At 42.3% G+C, this 18,961-nt stretch overlaps 1 protein-coding gene across 1 annotated transcript in view; it reads left to right on the forward strand.

The window, feature by feature from the left end:
- Positions 1–18,961, forward strand: part of LOC126474310 (proton-coupled amino acid transporter-like protein pathetic) — a 129,911-nt gene that overhangs the window by 6,827 nt on the left and 104,123 nt on the right. Inside the window, exon 2 of the mRNA XM_050101776.1 lies at positions 2,709–2,801. Within this exon, the coding sequence (XP_049957733.1) occupies positions 2,709–2,801 (93 nt within the window). The remainder of the gene's footprint in view (positions 1–2,708; positions 2,802–18,961) is intronic.

The raw sequence follows: 18,961 nt of genomic DNA on the forward strand, positions 1-18,961 counted from the left end.
ACCACAATGGACTGTGAACCAATCATTCGTTCACGCTTTTGGTCTGCATTGAGACATTTGGGAACCCGTTTGGCTGAGAGCTTTCTCATGTCCAAAATATCTTGAATAATATGATGGACACGTTCTCGGGATATGCCCAAGGTCTCTGTTATCATTTTAGCAGTTATACTCCTACCATCCAGGATCATGGGGTGAACAGCATCCACGGTTTATGGAATTGGTGAGCTGGGCTTCCAGGACGCTTTTCACCTTCAGTGCTGAAGCGAGGTGTTTGAAATGCAGGAAGGCAGTTCTTTATAGTGAAAAAGGAGGGGGAGCTATCAGCCAATATATCAGACGCATCATCACAAATTTCTTTGGTGGTGTTCTCTTTCAGAGAAAGATACATAATCGCAGCATAATTCTCTATTTGCTAGCGACATGTTAACTCAAACCTGCACAGAACAATTAAACCCAATGTTACTGGTACGTAATTACGATCACATTTAATGTAAATAGCAAACCTCAATGCCAAAACAAATGAGAATTAATCTAAGTTCATTACAACTAGGAAAATCTAAGGACTTATCAGCACCCATCGTATCAACAGTGAAATCGAAATTAATAAGAATATTGATGGCAGCTGAGATGGGCTTGTGGAGACGGTTTGCAGGCGTATTCAAGTGGAAAAAGAGGAAAGAAATAAAGTCATCAGGAAGAAAATGGATGTAACAAATACTGTTATTGATTTTGTGGAAGAAAAACAAATCATGTGGTATGGATATGGGACAATGATTTCAGAGGAGAGATAGCCAAGGAAGGAAGGCTGAGACAACGGGCCACGTCCACGAGACTCAGAGGGCCGTAGACACGGGTTCACAGGTAGATGCCGTGTTTCTTGACTTCCGCAAGGCGTTCGATACAGTTCCCCACAGTCGTTTAATGAACAAAGTAAGAGCATATGGACTATCAGACCAATTGTGTGATTGGATTGAAGAGTTCCTAGATAACAGAACGCAGCATGTCATTCTCAATGGAGAGAAGTCTTCCGAAGTAAGAGTGATTTCAGGTGTGCCGCAGGGGAGTGTCATAGGACCGTTGCTATTCACAATATACATAAATGACCTTCTGGATGACATCCGAAGTTCACTGAGGCTTTTTGCGGATGATGCTGTGGTGTATCGAGAGGTTGTAACAATGGAAAATTGTACTGAATTGCAGGAGGATCTGCAGCGAATTGACGCACGGTGCAAGGAATGGCAATTGAATCTCAATGTAGACAAGTGTAATGTACTGCGAATACATAGAAAGATAGATCCCTTATCATTCAGCTACAAAATAGTAGGTCGGCAACTAGAAGCAGTTAATTCCATAAATTATCTGGGAGTACGCATTAGGAGTGATTTAAAATGGAATGATCATATAAAGTTGATCGTCGCTAAAGCAGATGCCAGACTGAGATTCATTGGAAGAATCCTAAGGAAATGCAATCCGAAAACAAAGGAAGTAGGTTACAGTACGCTTGTTCGCTCACCGCTTGAATACTGCTCAGCAGTGTGGGATCCGTACCAGATAGGGTTGATGGAAGAGATAGAGAAGATCCAACGGTGAGCAGCGCGCTTCGTTACAGGATCATTTAGTAATCGCGAAAGCGTTACGGAGATGATAGATAACTCCAGTGGAAGACTCTGCAGGAGAGACGCTCAGTAGCTCGGTACGGGCTTTTGTTAAAGTTTCGAGAACATATCTTCACCGAAGAGTCAAGCAGTATATTGCTCCCTCCTACGTATATCTCGCGAAGAGACCATGAGGATAAAATCAGAGAGATTAGAGCCCACACAGAAGCATACCGACAATCCTTCTTTCCACGAACAATACGAGACTGGAACAGAAGGGAGAACCGGTAGAGGTACTCAAGGTACCCTCCGCCACACACCGTCGGGTGGCTTGCGGAGTATGGATGTAGATGTAGATGGCAACAAAGAATACTGGATTACCAAAAAAGTATAAATATGTTGTAAAACTGGGAATAATAATAATAATAATAATAATAATGTTCTTCCAAGCACCTCAGTAATTCTGAAGGAGTGGTATCTACTCCAGGGGCCTTATTTTAAATTAGGTCTTAGGTCATCCAGTTCTCCGTCAAGTTCTCCTTATAACCTCCTTCAGATCTTCATATACTTTCTATAAAATTGTTTACAAGTTGATTACCCTTGTAAAGGCTTCTTATATATCTGCTTCTGAGCATTCCACTCTTGACTTAGTGTTGCATTGACATCTGAGCTGTAAATTTTCACGCAAGTGCTTCACTTTCCCATAAAAAGATCGCTTTAATTCTCCTACACGTAACGTCCACATTTCCCACATTCGTGGATGCACATTCAACTTTATTTTTGACTTTAAGCCATTCCTGCTTAATGCTTTTGTACTTTTGCCAGTTTCATTTCTTAGATATCTGTGTTCCCTTTTGCCGGCTTCGTTTGTTCCACGTATTTATTTTCTCCTTTCCTTAATTAAATTGTCTCGTGTCCTCAGTATTGTACGACTGATTGAATACTCTCCTCGAATTTCCTCGTTGTGCATGAGTTTCTGACGTCAGTTTCCTATGCTTCCCTATTACATCACACTATGACTGAAAGGTTTTCCTGTCGCTAGTCGATAAACATGACCTAACTTTTTCCTGGAGCACTTTTATTCTTTTTAGTCACAGCCTGCTCTTGTTTCAGGGTGCAGCTGACGACGAAGCCGACTGTGAAGAAACAGCAGGATGCCTCAGACTACGACCCGTTCTCCGAGAGGCATGTGGAGCACCCCAACTCGTGAGTGTCGTTCACTTTCCACAGTCAACACAGGCGAGGCGTTGATGGTGATAATTTCGTTTACATATGATCTACTGAGTGTGACCAGTTCCTCTGACGTGCAGTGCCCGCACTGTGCAGCGCACCTGTTAGGTCACGTCTCAGACTATTCCTTTTTCTCTTATTCAACCACTTTCTTGTCAGTCAATGAGAAACCGTTCATCAGTGATTTGGTGGATTTTTTTTATTTTCATCCAGTCGTTGCAGTTGTCTGTATATTTTATGACCGGGAGCCGCCACAAATGTGTGAAAGAATGATTTACAGAGAGTAGCATGACATTATGTTAGAAGCGATTTCTGTCGCGCAACGCGAAGCTCAGTGCGTCATACATTCAGTAATTCTTGTACGACTCTCTTGCTTTGATATGTATTATAAAAGTTGTTTAAAAAAGGAGGATGATTTTCATAATTTAGGTAAATTTCTGCTTGTTGCTTCTGTGCTCACTATTAAAACGCATAACTTTTAATATTTCATATTCAGGACAATAAAATAAGAGAATTTTTCACAGAGCATAACATAATCGTAGCTAACACTTGGTTCAAGAATCATAAAAAGAAGGTTGTATACATGGGAGAGGCCTGGAGATACTCCAAGGTTTCAGCTAGATTATATCATGGTAAGACAGAGATTTAAGAACCAGGTTTTAAATTGTAAGACATTTCCGGGGCAGATGTGGACTCTGACCACAATCTATTGGTTATGAACTGTAAATTAAAACTAAAGGAACTGCAAAAAGGTGGGAATTTAAGGAGATGAGATCTGGATAAACGGACATAATCAGAGATTGTAGAGAGTTTCAGGGAGAACATTAGGGAACGATTGACAGGAATGGGGGAAAGAAATACTGTAGAAGAAGAATGGGTAGCTTTGAGGGATGAAATAGAGATGACAGCAGAGGATCAAGTAGGTAAAAAGACGAGGGCTAGTAGAAACCTTGAGTAACAGAAGATAAATTGAATTGAACTGATGAAAGGAGAAAATATAAAAATTCAGTAAATGAAGCAGGCAAAAAGGAATAGAAACGTCTCAAAAATGAGATCTACAGGAAGTGCAAAATGGCTTAGCAGGAATGGCTAGAGGACAAATGTAAGGATGTAGAGGCTTATCTCACTAGGGGTAAAATAGATACTGCCTACAGGAAAATTAAAGAGACTTTTGGAGAAAAGAGAACCATTTGTATGAATATCAAGAGCCCAGATGGAAACCCAGTTCGAAGCAAAGAAGAGAAAGCAAAGAGGTGGAAGGAGTATATAGAGGGTCTGTACAAGGGTGATGTACTTGAAGACAATATTATGGAAATGGAAGGGGATGCAGATGAAGATGAAATAGGAGATATGATATTGCGTGAAGAGTTTCACAGAGCACTGCAAGACCTGAGTCGAAACAAGGCACCGGGAGTAGACAACATTCCATTAGAACTACTGATAGTCTTGGGAGAGCTAACCCTGACAGAACTCTACCATCTGGTGAGCAAGATGTATGAGACAGGCGAAATAACCTCAGACTTCAAGAAGAATATAATAACTCAAATCCCTAAGAAAGCACGTGTTGACAGATGTGAAAATTATCGAACTATCAGTTTAATAAGCCACGGCTGCAAAATACTAACACAAATTCTTTACAGACGAATGGAAAAACTGTTAGAAGCCGACGTCGGGGAAGATCAATTTGGATTCCGTAGAACCTACGTTTCTAACATTTGTAGACTTAGAGAAAGCTCTTGACAATGTTGACTGGAATACTCTGTTTCAAATTCTAAAGGTGGCAGGGGTAAAATACAGGGAGCAAAAAGCTATTTACAATTTGTACAGAAACCAGATGGCAGTTATAAGAGTGGAGGGGCATGAAAGGGAAGCAGTAGTTTGGAAGGGAGTGAGACAGGGTTGTAGCCTATCACCGATGTTATTCAATCTGTATACTGGGCAAGCAGTAAAGGAAACATAAGAAAAATTCGGAGTAGGTATTAAAATCCATGGAGAATAAATAAAAACTTTGAGGTTCACCGATGGCATTGTAATTCTGTCAGAGACAGCAAAGGACCTGAAAGAGCAGCTGAACGGAATGGACATTGTCCTGAAAGGAGGATGTAACATGAACATCAGCAAAAGCAAAACGAGAATAATGGAATGTCGTCGAATTAAATCGGTTGATGCTGAGGGTAATAGATTAGGAAATGAGTTTTGCTATTTTGGGAGCAAAATAACTGATGACAGTCGAAGTAGAAAGGTTATAAAATGTAGACTGCCAATGTAAGGAAAACGTTTCTGAAGAAGAGAAATTTTTTGACATCGATTATAGATTTAAGTGTCAGGAAGTCGTTTCTGAAACTATTTGTATGGAGTGTGGCCATGTATGGAAGTGAAACGTGGACGATGAATAGTTTGGACGAGCAGAGATAGAAGATTTCGAAATGTGGTGCTACAGAAAAATGCTGAAGATTAGATGGGTAAATCACATAACTAATGAGGAGGTATTGAACTGAATTCGGTAGAGGAGAAATTTGTAGCACACCTTGACTCGAAGAAGGCAGCGGTTGGTAGGACATGTTCTGAGGCATCAAGAGATCACCAATTTAGTATTGGAAGGCAGGGTGGAGGGTAAAAATCGTAGAGGGAGACCAAGAGATAAATACACTAAGCAGATTCAGAAGAATGTAGGTTGCTGTAGGTACTGGGAGATGAAGAAGCTTGCACAGGGTAGAGTAGCATGGAGAGTTGCATCAAACCAGTCTCAGGACTGAAGACTAACACAACAACATAATAAGAGATTGTAAACAGAAATATGACAACCCCTTCTACATTTCATTTACAATCTTGCACTCAAATAACAATTTTGTCATTCTTCTTATAGGCAAATAATAATAACTTTATACGATGAAATTAAACGAATTTTAATGTCTTATCCATGGATGTGAGTAGCTCGAAGACGTCTTAAGTAACAGAACTTATTCTGAAACTACCTTGGCAGATTAAAACTGTGTGCCGCACCGAGACTCGAACTCGGGACATTTGCCTTTCGCGGGCAAGTGCTACCAACTGAGCTACCCAAGCACGACTCACGCCCCGTCCTCACAGCTTTAATTCCGCCAGTACCTCGTCTCCTACCTTCCAAACTTTACAGAAGCTCTCCTGCGAACCTTGCAGCGTACACTCCGCTGTAGAGTGAAAATTTCATTCTAGAAACAACCCCCAGGCAGTGGCTAAGCCATGTATCCGCAATATCCTTTCTTTCAGGAGTGCTAGTTCTGCAAGGTTCGCAGGAGAGCTTCTGTAAAGTTTGGAAGGTAGGAGACGAGGTACTGGCGGAATTAAAGCTGTGAGGACGGGGCGTGAGTCGTGCTTGGGTAGCTCAGTTGGTAGAGCACTTGCCCGCGAAAGGCAAAGGTCCCGAGTTCGAGTCTCGGTCCGGCACACAGATCGTAATCTGCCAGGAAGTTTCATATCAGCGTACACTCCAATGTAGAGTGAAAATTTCATTATAGATACAACCCCCAGGATGTGGCTATGGCATGTCTCCGCAATATACTTTCTTTCAGGAGTGCTAGTTCTGCAAGGTTCGCAGGAGAGCTTCTGTAAAGTTTGGAAGGTAGGAGACGAGGTACTGGCGGAATTAAAGTTGTGAGGACGGGCGTGAGTCGTGCTTGGGTAGCTCAATAGGTAGAGCACTTGCCCGCGAAAGGCAAAGGTCCCGAGTTCGAGTCTCGGTTCGGCACACAGTTTTAATCTGCCAGGAAGTTTCATATCTGCGTACACTCCGTTGTAGAGTGAAAACATTATTCTAGAACCTCTTCTGTTGTACTCGACGGCGAGTGTTTATCAGAATGAAGGACATCGTCAGGTGAGCCCCGGGAAAGTGTGATAGTACCGCCGTTAGTTTCTGTATTCATAAGTGATCTGACGGACAGGATGTGCATCAGCAATCTGCTGTTGTTTGCTGATTATGCCGTGTTGTACGGTAAGGTGTCTTCGTTAAATGACTGTAGGAGGGTAGGCCTACATGATGATTTAGACACAATTTCTAGCTGGTGTGATAATTCGCAGCTAGTTCTAAATGTAGAGAAATGTAAGTTAATGCAGATGAGTAGGGAAAACAAACGCATAACTTTGGAATACAGGACTATTTGGGCGCATCTTGACACGCTCACGTCGATTAAATATCTGGGCGTAACGCTGAAAAGCGATATGAAATATAATGAGCAAGTAAGACTTGTAGTAGGGAAGGCGAATAGTTGACTTCGGTTTATCGGGAGAATTTTAGGAAAGTGTGGTCCATCCGTAAAGGAGACCGCATGTAGGACTCTAGTGCGACCCATTGTTGGGCACTGCTCGAGTGTTTGGGATCCGCACCAGGCCGGATTAAAGGAAGACGTCGAAGCAGATCAGAGGCGAACTGCTTGATTTGTTGCCGGTAGGTTCCATCAGCAAGCAAGTATTACGGAGCAGCTGCGAGAACTCAAATGGGAATCAGTGGAGGGAAGACGAAGTTCTTTTCGAGGAGCACTATCGATAAATTTTAGAGAATCCGCACTTGGGCTCACTGTAGAACAACTCCACTGCCGCCAACACACAATATCATAAGGCCCGTATAGACAGTCGTTTTTCCCTCGCTCTATTTGAGAGTGAAACAGAAAAGCAATTGATGAACACTGAAAACTCCTCTTCCACGCACATATAGTGGCATGCTGAGTATGATATAGATATAGATGAGACTTTTTTATGTTGATAACATTGAAGGTAACTTTAATAAATTCATTTATAACAGAAGATCATCTGTATTTCTCCAGTCGCTCATTCTATTCCTGAAGAGGAGGAAATTAAAGATCTACAGTTAATGACAACTTGTCATTCATCGCTGGTAGTACGAGATTCCAGTATAGTAGCATATTCTTAATAGTGTGATTCCGGGTGTTCTGCCGAGCTATTGTTTCAGCTTTATACATATAATGGAAACAATAACTCGGCAAAACACCCTGAACCTGAGAGATAATATCAAAATCTGCAAGGAAAGCACATAAAAAGTCTGAAACATAATTTGAGTTACGTGTGGAGTTACTTCCATAGAGGTAAAGGAACAATTATTTCCTTTAAGCTCTTGTGAAGGGACATGGACATCTAAGTATCAGCTGTATATATTATGTGTACTTAATGAAAGGATTGATGGCTGAAGTTCCGTTTCCGTTAACAACAGTGAATCTAATAATTTTTTCACAAACATTTGAGAAGTATTTCTCTCTTCTAGGACTGTATCACAACTTTTTGACCATCCATACAATAATAGTATGTGTATATTATCTTATCACCAATGGAACGAAACACTTTGTATGCGTGTGAATTTCTACGTGTTCAAGAAGGAAGGTAATCTTTTATTAGATCTACAAAACCACCACCGTGTATCAATACTGTCCAATTTTTCGAGATATCCATTTTTCAAATTTTCCTATCATAGTGAGATTGTAAGAGTATGAGTGCAGGAAAGAATGAGCGAATGATTCATACACTTATACACTTCATTCTAAAAAAAATTACGATACTTTCAGTTAAGAACAACTTTTTGGAGTACTTCGTTTTACGCATAAATAAAATAAGTGGTGTAGTAATGTTATCACTTAAATCGCCGTTGAGACAGTTGCAGGATCATCTGGGATGGATGAAATTAAGATATCACTTCGGCTTACTATTTTCGTTCACGTTTGCTTTATAGTTCAAAATTGCACTTAATTCCCATTTCAATCAGTCTGTGTAACAGACGTAATTAATTAAACTGGAAAGAAAAAAACTACAAGACAATCCTCCAAGAATTTCAAAAGTTTGTCGTTAAACCAATTCGACAGATTGCCAACTGAGAAGCAAATTACAGCACGTCATACAAAATTAATTATTCAGCCGCCAGCAGTAGCAAAACAAAGCAGTAAGCGAAGTCACTTGCGGCTAAGCGGACCATCCATGCACGTGTCAACCTCGCCCCCTCTCCTTCTCCTTCCCTCGTTCACCCCCACCGTTTGGAATGGAGAGACAAAAGCGCACACCATTTGAAGCTTTTGCCAGTTTCCACCATTCGTGCGCTACGGAAGGTTGCACAGTTCTAAATACACTCTAATTTTTGACAAATCTCCAACACGGATTCAGAAAATGTCGCTCTTGTGAAACACATCTAGCTCTTTACGCTTACGAACTGATGAGTGCTATTGACAAGGGACATCAGATTCCATATTTATATATTTCCAGAACGCTTTTGTCAACGTTCGTCTCAAGCGACTTCTAATCATATTGCCCACCTATTCCGTATCGTCTCAGTTGTGTGATGGGATTCGTGTCACATTTCGTAATAACTTAAAGAAAATCTTAGAGTAAAACAGATGTAATATATCTGGCGCTCCCCAGGGAAGCCTTACAGGCCTCCTACTGTTCCTGATCTGAATAAACTATTTTGGATACAATCTGAGCAGCCGTCTTAGAGTGTTTCCAGAGGATGCTGTCATTTACCGCCTTGTAAAGTCATCAGGTGCTCAAAATGAATTGCAAAATGAATTAGACAAGATACCTTCATGGTGCGAAAAATGACAATTGACTCTAAATAATGAAAAGTGTGAAATCATCCACATGAGAACTAAAAGAAATTCACTAGATATCGGTTACGTGATAAATCACACAGATCTGAAGGCTGTAAACTCAACCAAAAGCTTAGGGATTGTAATTACGAATAACTTAAACTGGAACCAACACATAGACAGTTTTGCGGGAAAAGAAAACCACCGACTTAGATTTATTAGCAGAACACTTACAAACTGTAACAGGTTTGAAACTTCGTGGCAGATTAAAACTGTCTGTCGGGACCGCGACTCGAACTCGAGATCTTTGGCTTTCGCGGGCAAGTGACCTGCCACCTGAGCTACGCAAGCACAACTCACGACTAATCTTCACAGCTTTAATTCCACCAGTACCTCGTCTCCTACCTTCCAAACTTCACAGAAGCTCTCCTGCAGACCTTGCAGAACTAGCACTCCCGGAAGGTAGTATATGGCGGAGATACGGTTTAGCCACACCCTGGGGGAGGTTTCCAGAATTAAATTTTCACTCTGTAGCCGAGTTTGCGCTCTACCAAGAGTGCTAGAACTGCAAGGTCTGCAGCAGAGCTTCTGTGAAGTTTGGAAGGCAGGAGACGAGGTACCGCTGGAATTAAAGCTGTGAGGACGGGTCGTGAATCGTGCTTGGGTAGCCCAGATGGTAGAGCACTTGTCCGCGAAAGACAAATGTTCCGAGTTCGAGTATCGGTCCGACACACATTTTTAATCTGCCAGGAGCTATCATATCAGCGCACGCTCTGCAGGAGAGTGAAAATTTCATTCTGTAACAGGTTTACTAAAAAGACTGCTTACACTACACTTGTCAGCCATCTTCTGGAGTATTGCTGTGTAGTGAGGGGTCCGTACCAGATAGGATTGACAAAGGACATTCAGAAGGTTTTGTACTATCGCGAAATAAGGGAGAGAATGCCGCGGATAGGATTCACGAACTGCGGTAGGATCTGCTAACGAAATTTCAGTCACCAATTTTCTTCTCAGAGTGTGAAAATAGTTGGTTGGCGTCCACATACAAAGGTAGACATGATCGTCATAATAAATGTGAGAATCAGAGCCAACACGGAAAAATATAAATGTTCTTTCTTGCTGCGCGCTATTCGAAAGGCGGACGGTAGAGTAGTAACCTGAAGATGGCCCGATGAACACTCTGCCTGGCACTTAATTGTGAGTTGCAGAGCAATCATGTAGATGTAGATGCGGATGAATTCGAAGTAAATTAATAACATAAAATAAATAAATTTAACTAATCATCGTTTCTAATATTCGCTATGAGATCAAGTGTATTCGGCACTCCTGTGATATTCGGAACTGATCAGTAGATGTTTTTGACGCGGATCCGCCGGTATGAAAGGAAGGAGGGAGTATTGTAAGTAGGGAAGCACTAACAGCACAATTGGTGAGGGAGAGGAGCTTAATGACTTGAAACGTGGACTACTCACTGTGTGTCATTTCAGCAACAAATCCATCAGCTTTTATCCACTGAAGCGCCGACTGGTATAGCGTCAACTAGTGTAGGCATGAGTATTCGAATACAGAGATATGTAAAGAGACAGAATAAGACGCCGCGGTCTTAAACGCCTATATAAGGCAACAAGTGTCTGGCGACGTTGTTGGATCGGTTACTGCTGCTACAATGGCAGTTTATCAAGATTTAAGTGAGTTTGAACGTGGTGTTATAGTCGGGGCACGAGCAATGACACAGCATCTCCGAAGTAGCGATGAAACGGGGATTTTCCCGTACGACCATTTCACGAGTCTACCGTGAATATCAGGAATCGGGTAAAACATCAAATCTGCGACATCGCTGTGACCGGAAAAGATCCTGCAAGAACGAGACCAACGACGATTGAAGAGAATTGTTCAACGTGAAAGAAGTGCAACCTTTACGGAAATTGTTGCAGATTTCAATGTTGCGCCATCAACAAGTGTCAGCGTGGAAATCGTTCAACGAAACATGGTCGATGTGGGCTATCGGAGATCTTTATGACTGGAGAGCACAAACATTTAGGCCTCGCCTGGGCCCGTCAACACCGACATTGGACTATTGATGATTGGAAACATGTTTCCTGGTCCCACGAGTCTCGTTTCAAATTGTATCGAGCGGATGGACGTGCACGGGTATAGAGACAACCTCGTGAGTCTATGGATCCTGAATGTCAGCAGGGGGCATTTCAAGCAATGGAGGCTCTGTAATGGTGTGCGGCGTGTGCAGTTGGAGTGATATGGGATCCCTGATACGTCTAGATACGGCTCTGACAGGTGACATGTACGTAACAATCCTCTCTGACCACCTCCATCCACTCATGTCCATTGTTCATTTAGACAGACTTGGGCAATTCCAGCAGGACAATGCCACACTCCCACGTCCAGATTTGCTGCAGAGTCGTTCCAGCGACACTATTCTGAGGTTAAACACTTCCACTGGCCACCAAAGTCCCAGGAATGAACATTATTGAGCATGTCTGAGATGACTTGCTATGTGCTGTTCAGAAGAGATCTCCACCCCCTCATACTCTGTCGGATTTATGGACAGCCCTGAAGGATTCATGGTGTCAGTTCCCTCCAGCGCTACTTCAGACATCAGTCGACTCCATGCCACGGCGTGTTGCGGCACTTCTGCGTCCTCACTGGGGGCACATGATATTAGACAGGGGTATCAGGTACTTCGGCTCTCCAGTGTAAAATTGCTCAAGTCGAACCGTTGGTGATGCGAATTTCAAGTGGAAACGTGAAGAAACTCCACAGCTAAACCCAGACCAGGAATTCCTTGGGTACAGACGGAAAGGGGTCGTGGAGCACTGCAGAGGAGGGCGTACAAAATCGCATGGAACAAGCGGAAAAAACTACTCTTGAGTTGTAGACTGCTACGAGGACTCCATCTAGTACAATGAATATGAATAGGGACTTGGAAAGAATGAAGTACGATGGTCGAGCAGCTCCTCATAAACCAGACGTTTCTGTTCTGAATGATACGCGTTGCTTGAGAAGGTCTAAGGACAGAAGCCACTGGACATTGGATGAATGCAAACGAGTGGTTTGGAGTGACGCATCACGCTATACCCTGTGACAACCCGATGGAAGGGTTTGTGTTAGGTGAATGCCTGGAGAACTTTAACTGCCGTCATGTGTAGTGTCAGCAGTGAAGTGCGGAGTAGGTAGACGTTTTTTTTCTGGGTTAGGGAATGATAACCTTATTGCGCTTAATAAAACACCAAACATGAAACGATATGATCCGTGATGATGACTGTGTCATCATGACAAAGCATCCTGTCATAAATCAGCATCTGTGAAGCAATGGTTTGTGCACAGTAACATTCCTTAAATGAACTAGAATCTCGATTTGAGCCCACTGGAACACCTTTTACATGAGTCGACTTCGCTCCAGACACCATCGTCAACCATGACTGCCTTCTCTGGTCTCAGCTATTCAGACGCCTCATTGGTAATGTCCCCAGCCGATTTCAAGCTGGCAGCAAGACAAAATCTGGACATACGCCACATTAATGTCCACTAAGAGGGGTCCGAATACCTATGATCAGATAAAGAACACTGGCACTTGGCACCTTCCACATTCCTCCGTGACTATCATCAGACGTCAGACAAATCTTGCACTTACCGCTTAAGTGAACCAAGTGAACGAACCTACATCCAAGTTCCATTCCAGCTGTTCCCCCAGTGCTGGAGGGAGGGGAGACACGGATGTTCTTTCTGTTCTTCGTAACGAACACCTATATGTTAAAAATGATCGTTTGGAAATGGGTACTTACAGTCTGTCTCGAAAACGACAGCGATCAAGATATTTACTTTCTTCTTTGTTTCCATACGAACTTTCATTTATAGCTAGCGGCCATCAGCACCTTTTGATCATCGCAGGCGATCACTAAAAGGCATAACTCAAGTATTTTGTGTCTCAGGACGGCGGTTCACTCTTCGAAATTGTAAATTTACGCTTTTTTCTCGGTTTTATTTCTTGCAGAAAATCTGCAGTATGAGATTTCGGAAACAGTTTACATTATTAGAAAGTTTACCAAGCTGCTGAAATCATTATATCAATGAAAACTAAAGAATCTACAAAGGCCTTAACTTTTCGATGTTTTTAGAGAGCTGGTATGCGTTTAAACACGTGGTTACTAATAATTAAACCAGTCTGTAATAGTAGCGCAAGTCACTCCGCGACGGAGATGGTCGCTGCAGCTCATAAGACCTGCAGTGTCACATGACGCTAACACTGCGATGCTCCCCTGAGGTCCTGTATATCTCGTTAATCCCGGTTATAAGTCAATTCGGCGACCAACTTCCTGTGCTGACGAACTTTACTACAGTAAAATGGTAATCCACACTGTGTAAGGATGACATGACCTTTTCCAGCGTATTAGACTGACTTTCGTAGTCCACACTGCCGCATCGTCCCGTTCACGATCAATGAAATAGAGCCATTTCCTGATCCTCAAACAGTAAACAGCTTTCCTTGTACTTCTGATGCACATCTTACGGATGAGCATGAACTGTGCAAGCCCTGAGCTTAGTTCAAACATTTTTCAGCGGTTTATGGACCACGACAACTATTACAAACACATGCATCTTGACGTTGCCGCAAGTGTATCCACTAACAAGATTGTAGCGTTTGCTTGAGGAAGTCTAGACAGCGCTGTTAGTTGTTTAATCGGCTCCTTTTTCTTATTTAGTGGCTTTCAGGATGTGCTCACACAGCCATGTCAACATTATTTATTTATTTATTTCCCTAACAGTACAGAGTAACCCACCGCCTTGAAATGAAAGGTGGGTCGGATGCTTCCGAACCTAATAGCAAAGACTTCTCATTGTTACAGTCTTATTGGTATACAGTTGTTAATGCTTTTTTTAAAAATAATATAAAGATCATAATATGTAAAGATTTCTGTGAGGTTACAGCGCATTTGAATACTTAACAGTTGTTAAAATGGTTCCATATAATTTGTTACTACCTAATTGATGAGAATATAGTTTATAAAATGCAAATGTCAGAGAAAAAAAAAAAAGAAAATGAAAATGTAACACTATGAACGTGGTTAAGAATAATTTGTAATATATAGAGGGAAGTGGGGAAGTGATATGCTGAGTAATGCAGTCTAAGTAGCATGTTGGTTAGCAGAGGCCTATTCCTATTTATTTCAGATCAGAAGGTCTCGGTACAACCTCGAGCTATTCTCATATGAAATGGTTTGCGCTAATGTATGTTTACACAGATTATACAGATTAAATGCTGATTGAGCACTTCATACATGGAATACATGAATTTTAGCTTCACATGAGAAATACACTTATGTTTGTAACTTGTTAGTTGAAATAGAATATAGTTCATTGCTACTTGAATGCATTATTCCTTAAATTACTTAATACATTTCTGATATATGAAATTCATTGATTATGGCTTTGAATAGAGAAGAGAATAAGCTTTGAATAGAGAAGAGAATATAGTTCTGTCTGCACGCAATAAGACGAGCAGTACATTACTGCTTGTGTGCAGTATACTTTAAACACTATGCAGGATGCCATTAGAGAGGAGGAGCCTCGGAATGAAAGTTCTTCGAGCCTTCTCCTCTCAAGCGACATTACCTTATTACTACAGTCTTAGTATTTGGTGTCGGTGTTTGTTTGTTTTACGATTGTTGTGTTGTTTGTGACTGTGTTGTGGCATGCAGTTCAAATGGCTCTGAGCACTATAGGACTTAACTTCTAAGGTCATCAGTCCCCTAGAACTTAGAACTAGTTAAACCTAACCAACCTAAGGACATCATACACATCCATGCCCGAGGCAGGATTCGAACCTGCGACCGTAGCGGTTGCGCGGTTCCAGACTGTAGCGCCTAGAACCGCTCGGCCACCACGGCCGGCTGTGGCATGCAGTGTCATACATTGTTGGTTTTGGTCACCTACATGTTGATCCCTTCTGAGTCGTGTTCACTTAGTGTTCCTTCCTCGGTTTCGGAATCTGTGGTCGTGTTTGTGTCCTCCCACGTGGTTTGTTGTGTTGTTTGTGCTTGTCTACGGCTCCTTCTATATGTGTTTTGGCGCTTGTATTCTTTGTGCAGAGTGTTCGATACAATATCGGCTACGTTATTCGTTGTGTTCCAGTCATCAGGATTACGTATTATTCTGGTGATGTCATTGTCATTGTCATTCTGTATAGGTCTCATTTGTGCTAGCGTGTTGCACAGCAGTGTGACATGTTCTGGTGTCCCAGTTTCTCCGTATACACGTACTTCATCGTTAGTTAGTCCCATACCGTTTAAACGTACCGGACACGGCCCGTGGCCTGTCAGTAAATGGATTATCTCCCTGCTTGGGTCGCCATGTTTCAGTTGTAGTCTGAAACAGCGTAATGTCAGTTACCGAAGATACGAACGTAAGGAGAACGTAACACCCAGTCAACACAACACCCAGTCCCCGAGCAGCTATCAGGCGGACCACCCGCAATTCTCTTGAGTAGGCTGGGAGGCCGCGTATCAGGGGCAGGCGACATCCTTCACTCCGGAAACCTCACTGACATGTATGCACCAGCCTAGCCCCCATTTTACGTCTCTGTGCCACACAAATAGTACATAGCTTATTTCGTTATCACGTAGGTAATGTTTAACGTTGAAGCAAAAATATTTTGTGTAACGAACAGTTACAACTATAGCTAATTTACAAGAGACGTTCGTTTATCCTGCATACTCTCTTAAGAAAAAAAAGACACACCACAAAGGAATAATCCGAATGGGACAGATGTGTCTGTCTGTCTCCCACCACATGGTCCGACAACCTGGACTGATGAACTGGGGCGTCATTTCTTTTCATAGCAGGATAACTTCGGTTGCCATCATAGCGGTACGTCGACGATATTCTACTCCCTGGTTTGCTGCCCTTCGAGGGAAACCATCCTGGACTTACATTTCACTAAGATAATGCCCGCCAGCACACGGTGAGCTTTTCTACTGCTTGTTTTAGTGCTTGTAAAGCCGTATATTGGCCAGTAAAGTCACCAGATCTCTCCCCAGTTGAGAGTGTTCAGAGCATTATTGGCAGGACCAAATATCCCAGGATTCTGACTCTCTAACGTACACATTCGACAGAATCTGGAACGATATCCCTCAGGAGTACAACCGACAACTTTATCACGATACGCCAAGTATGCTGCTTAGGGGGAAGAGGTGGACTAATGCCCTATCGACTTTCTCAATTTGTGAAGGTCTTCCCCCTGAATAAAGCAGCCAATTTTTTTCTGAAGTTGTAATCATTTGTTTCTCTGTACGTGTTCAAATGGCGCTGAGCACTATGGGTCTTCCCTAGAACTTAGAACTACTTAAACCTAACTAACCTAAGGACATTACACACATCCATGCCCGAGGCAGGATTCGAACCTGCGACCGTAGCGGTCGCGCGGTTCCCGACTGTAGCGATTAGAGCCGCTCGCCCCGGCCGGCTCTGTACGTGTTCATCACATCTACCAATTTCAGTCCCATCCGGGTAATTCCTTCGTAGTGTGTCGTTTTCTTTGTTTTAGAGTGTATATCAGTACGAGACTAAGTTTTTTCCTTACCGTATAGGTGACACCAGCGCAGTAATTACGGTGAGAACTTGGACTAACAACTGTAAACAGGAGATGTGCATTCGACCGGTTGTGAGTAGACAGTGTTAAGTAGTGGAAGTGCAGGCGTAGTGTGTTAATGTTGATGTATCGCAAACTGCAGTGCTGCCAAAGCAGAGTTACTGAACAGTCTTCCGAAATGCCTTCACAAAAGAAGACGAACTAAATATTCCAGAATTCGAATCGAGAACAGCCGTCAACATGAGTAACGTAGAAGTAAATATCTTCGGAGTAGTGGAACAACTTAAATCATTTAATAAAAGCAAGCCTTCTGGTCCCGACTCTATACCAATTAGGTTCCTTTCGGGGTATGCTGATGCATTAGCTCTATACTTAACAGTCATATACAACAGTTCGCTCGACGAAAGATCTGTAGCCAAAGACTCGAAAGTTGCACAGGTCACACAAATATTCAAGAAAGGTAGTATGAGTAATCCACTAAATTACAGGCCCATATCGTTAACGTCGATATGTAGCAGGATTTAGAACATATATTGTTTTCCAACATTATGAACTGGCTGGTTCAGATGGCTCTGAGCACCATGGGACTTAACATCTGTGGTCATCAGTCCCCTAGAACTTAGAACTACTTAAACCTAACTAACCTAAAGACATCACACACATCCATGCCCGAGGCAGGATTCGAACCTGCGACCGTAGCAGTCGCGCGGTTCCGGACTGAGCGCCTAGAACCGCTAGACCACCGCGGCCGCCATTATAAATTACCTCGAAGAATACTGTCTATTGACACACAGTCAATTTTGGTTAGGAAACATCGTTCCTGTGAAACACAACTAGCTCTTTATTCACATGAAGTATTGAGTGCTATTGACAAGGGATTTCAGATAGATTCCGTATTTCTGGATTTCCGAAAGGCTTTTGACACTGTACCACAGAAGCGGCTCGTACTGAAATTGCGTGTTTATGGAATATCGTCTGAGTTATGTGACTGGATTTGTGATTTCCTGTCAGAGAGGTCACAGTTCATAGTAATTGACGGAAAGTCATCGAGTAAAACAGAAGTGATTTCTGGTGTTCCCCAAGGTAGTGTCAATTGCCCTTCGCTGTTCCTTATCTATATAAACGATTTGGGAGACAATCTGAGCAGCCGTCTTCGGTTGTTTGCACATGGCGCTGTCGTTTATCGACTAATAAAATCATCAGAAGATCAAAACAAACAGAAAAACGACTTAGAAAAAATATCTGAATGATGCGAAAGTTGCAGTTGACCCTGAATAACGACAAGTGTAAGGTCATCCACATGAGTGCTAAAAGGAACTCGTTAAACTTCGATAACACGATAAATCAGTCTTATCTAAAAGCCGTAAATTCAACTAAATACCTAGATGTTACAATTACGAACAACTTAAATTGGAAGTAACACATAGAAAATGTTGTGGGGAAGGCTAACCAAAGACTGCGTTTTATTGGAAGGACACTTAGAAAATGTAACAGACCTACATTACGCTTTTCCGTCCTCTTTTAGAATACTGCTGCTCGGTGTGGGATCCTTACCAGACAGGACTGACGGAGAACATCGAAAAAGTTCAAAGAAAGGCAACATGTTTTGTATTATCGCGAAATATGGGATAGAGTGCCACAGAAATGATACAGGATTTGGGCTGAACATCATTACAAGAGATAGAGTGTCACAGATAAGATACAGGATTTGGTCTGGACATCATCAAAAGAAAGGCGCTTTTCGTTGCGCCGGAAACTTCTCACGAAATTCCAATCATCAGCTTTCTCGTCCGAATGCGAAAATATTTTGTTGACACCGACCTACATAGGGAGGAACGATCACCACGATAAAATAAGGGACATCAGAGCTCGTATGTAAAGATATAGGTGGTCATTCCTCCCGCGCGCTATACGTGATTGGAATAATAGAGAATTGTGAAGGTGGTTTGATGAACCTTCTGCGAGGCGCT

Source organism: Schistocerca serialis, chromosome 4 (genome assembly GCF_023864345.2).
Source record: "Schistocerca serialis cubense isolate TAMUIC-IGC-003099 chromosome 4, iqSchSeri2.2, whole genome shotgun sequence".
Lineage (NCBI taxonomy): Eukaryota > Metazoa > Arthropoda > Insecta > Orthoptera > Acrididae > Schistocerca > Schistocerca serialis.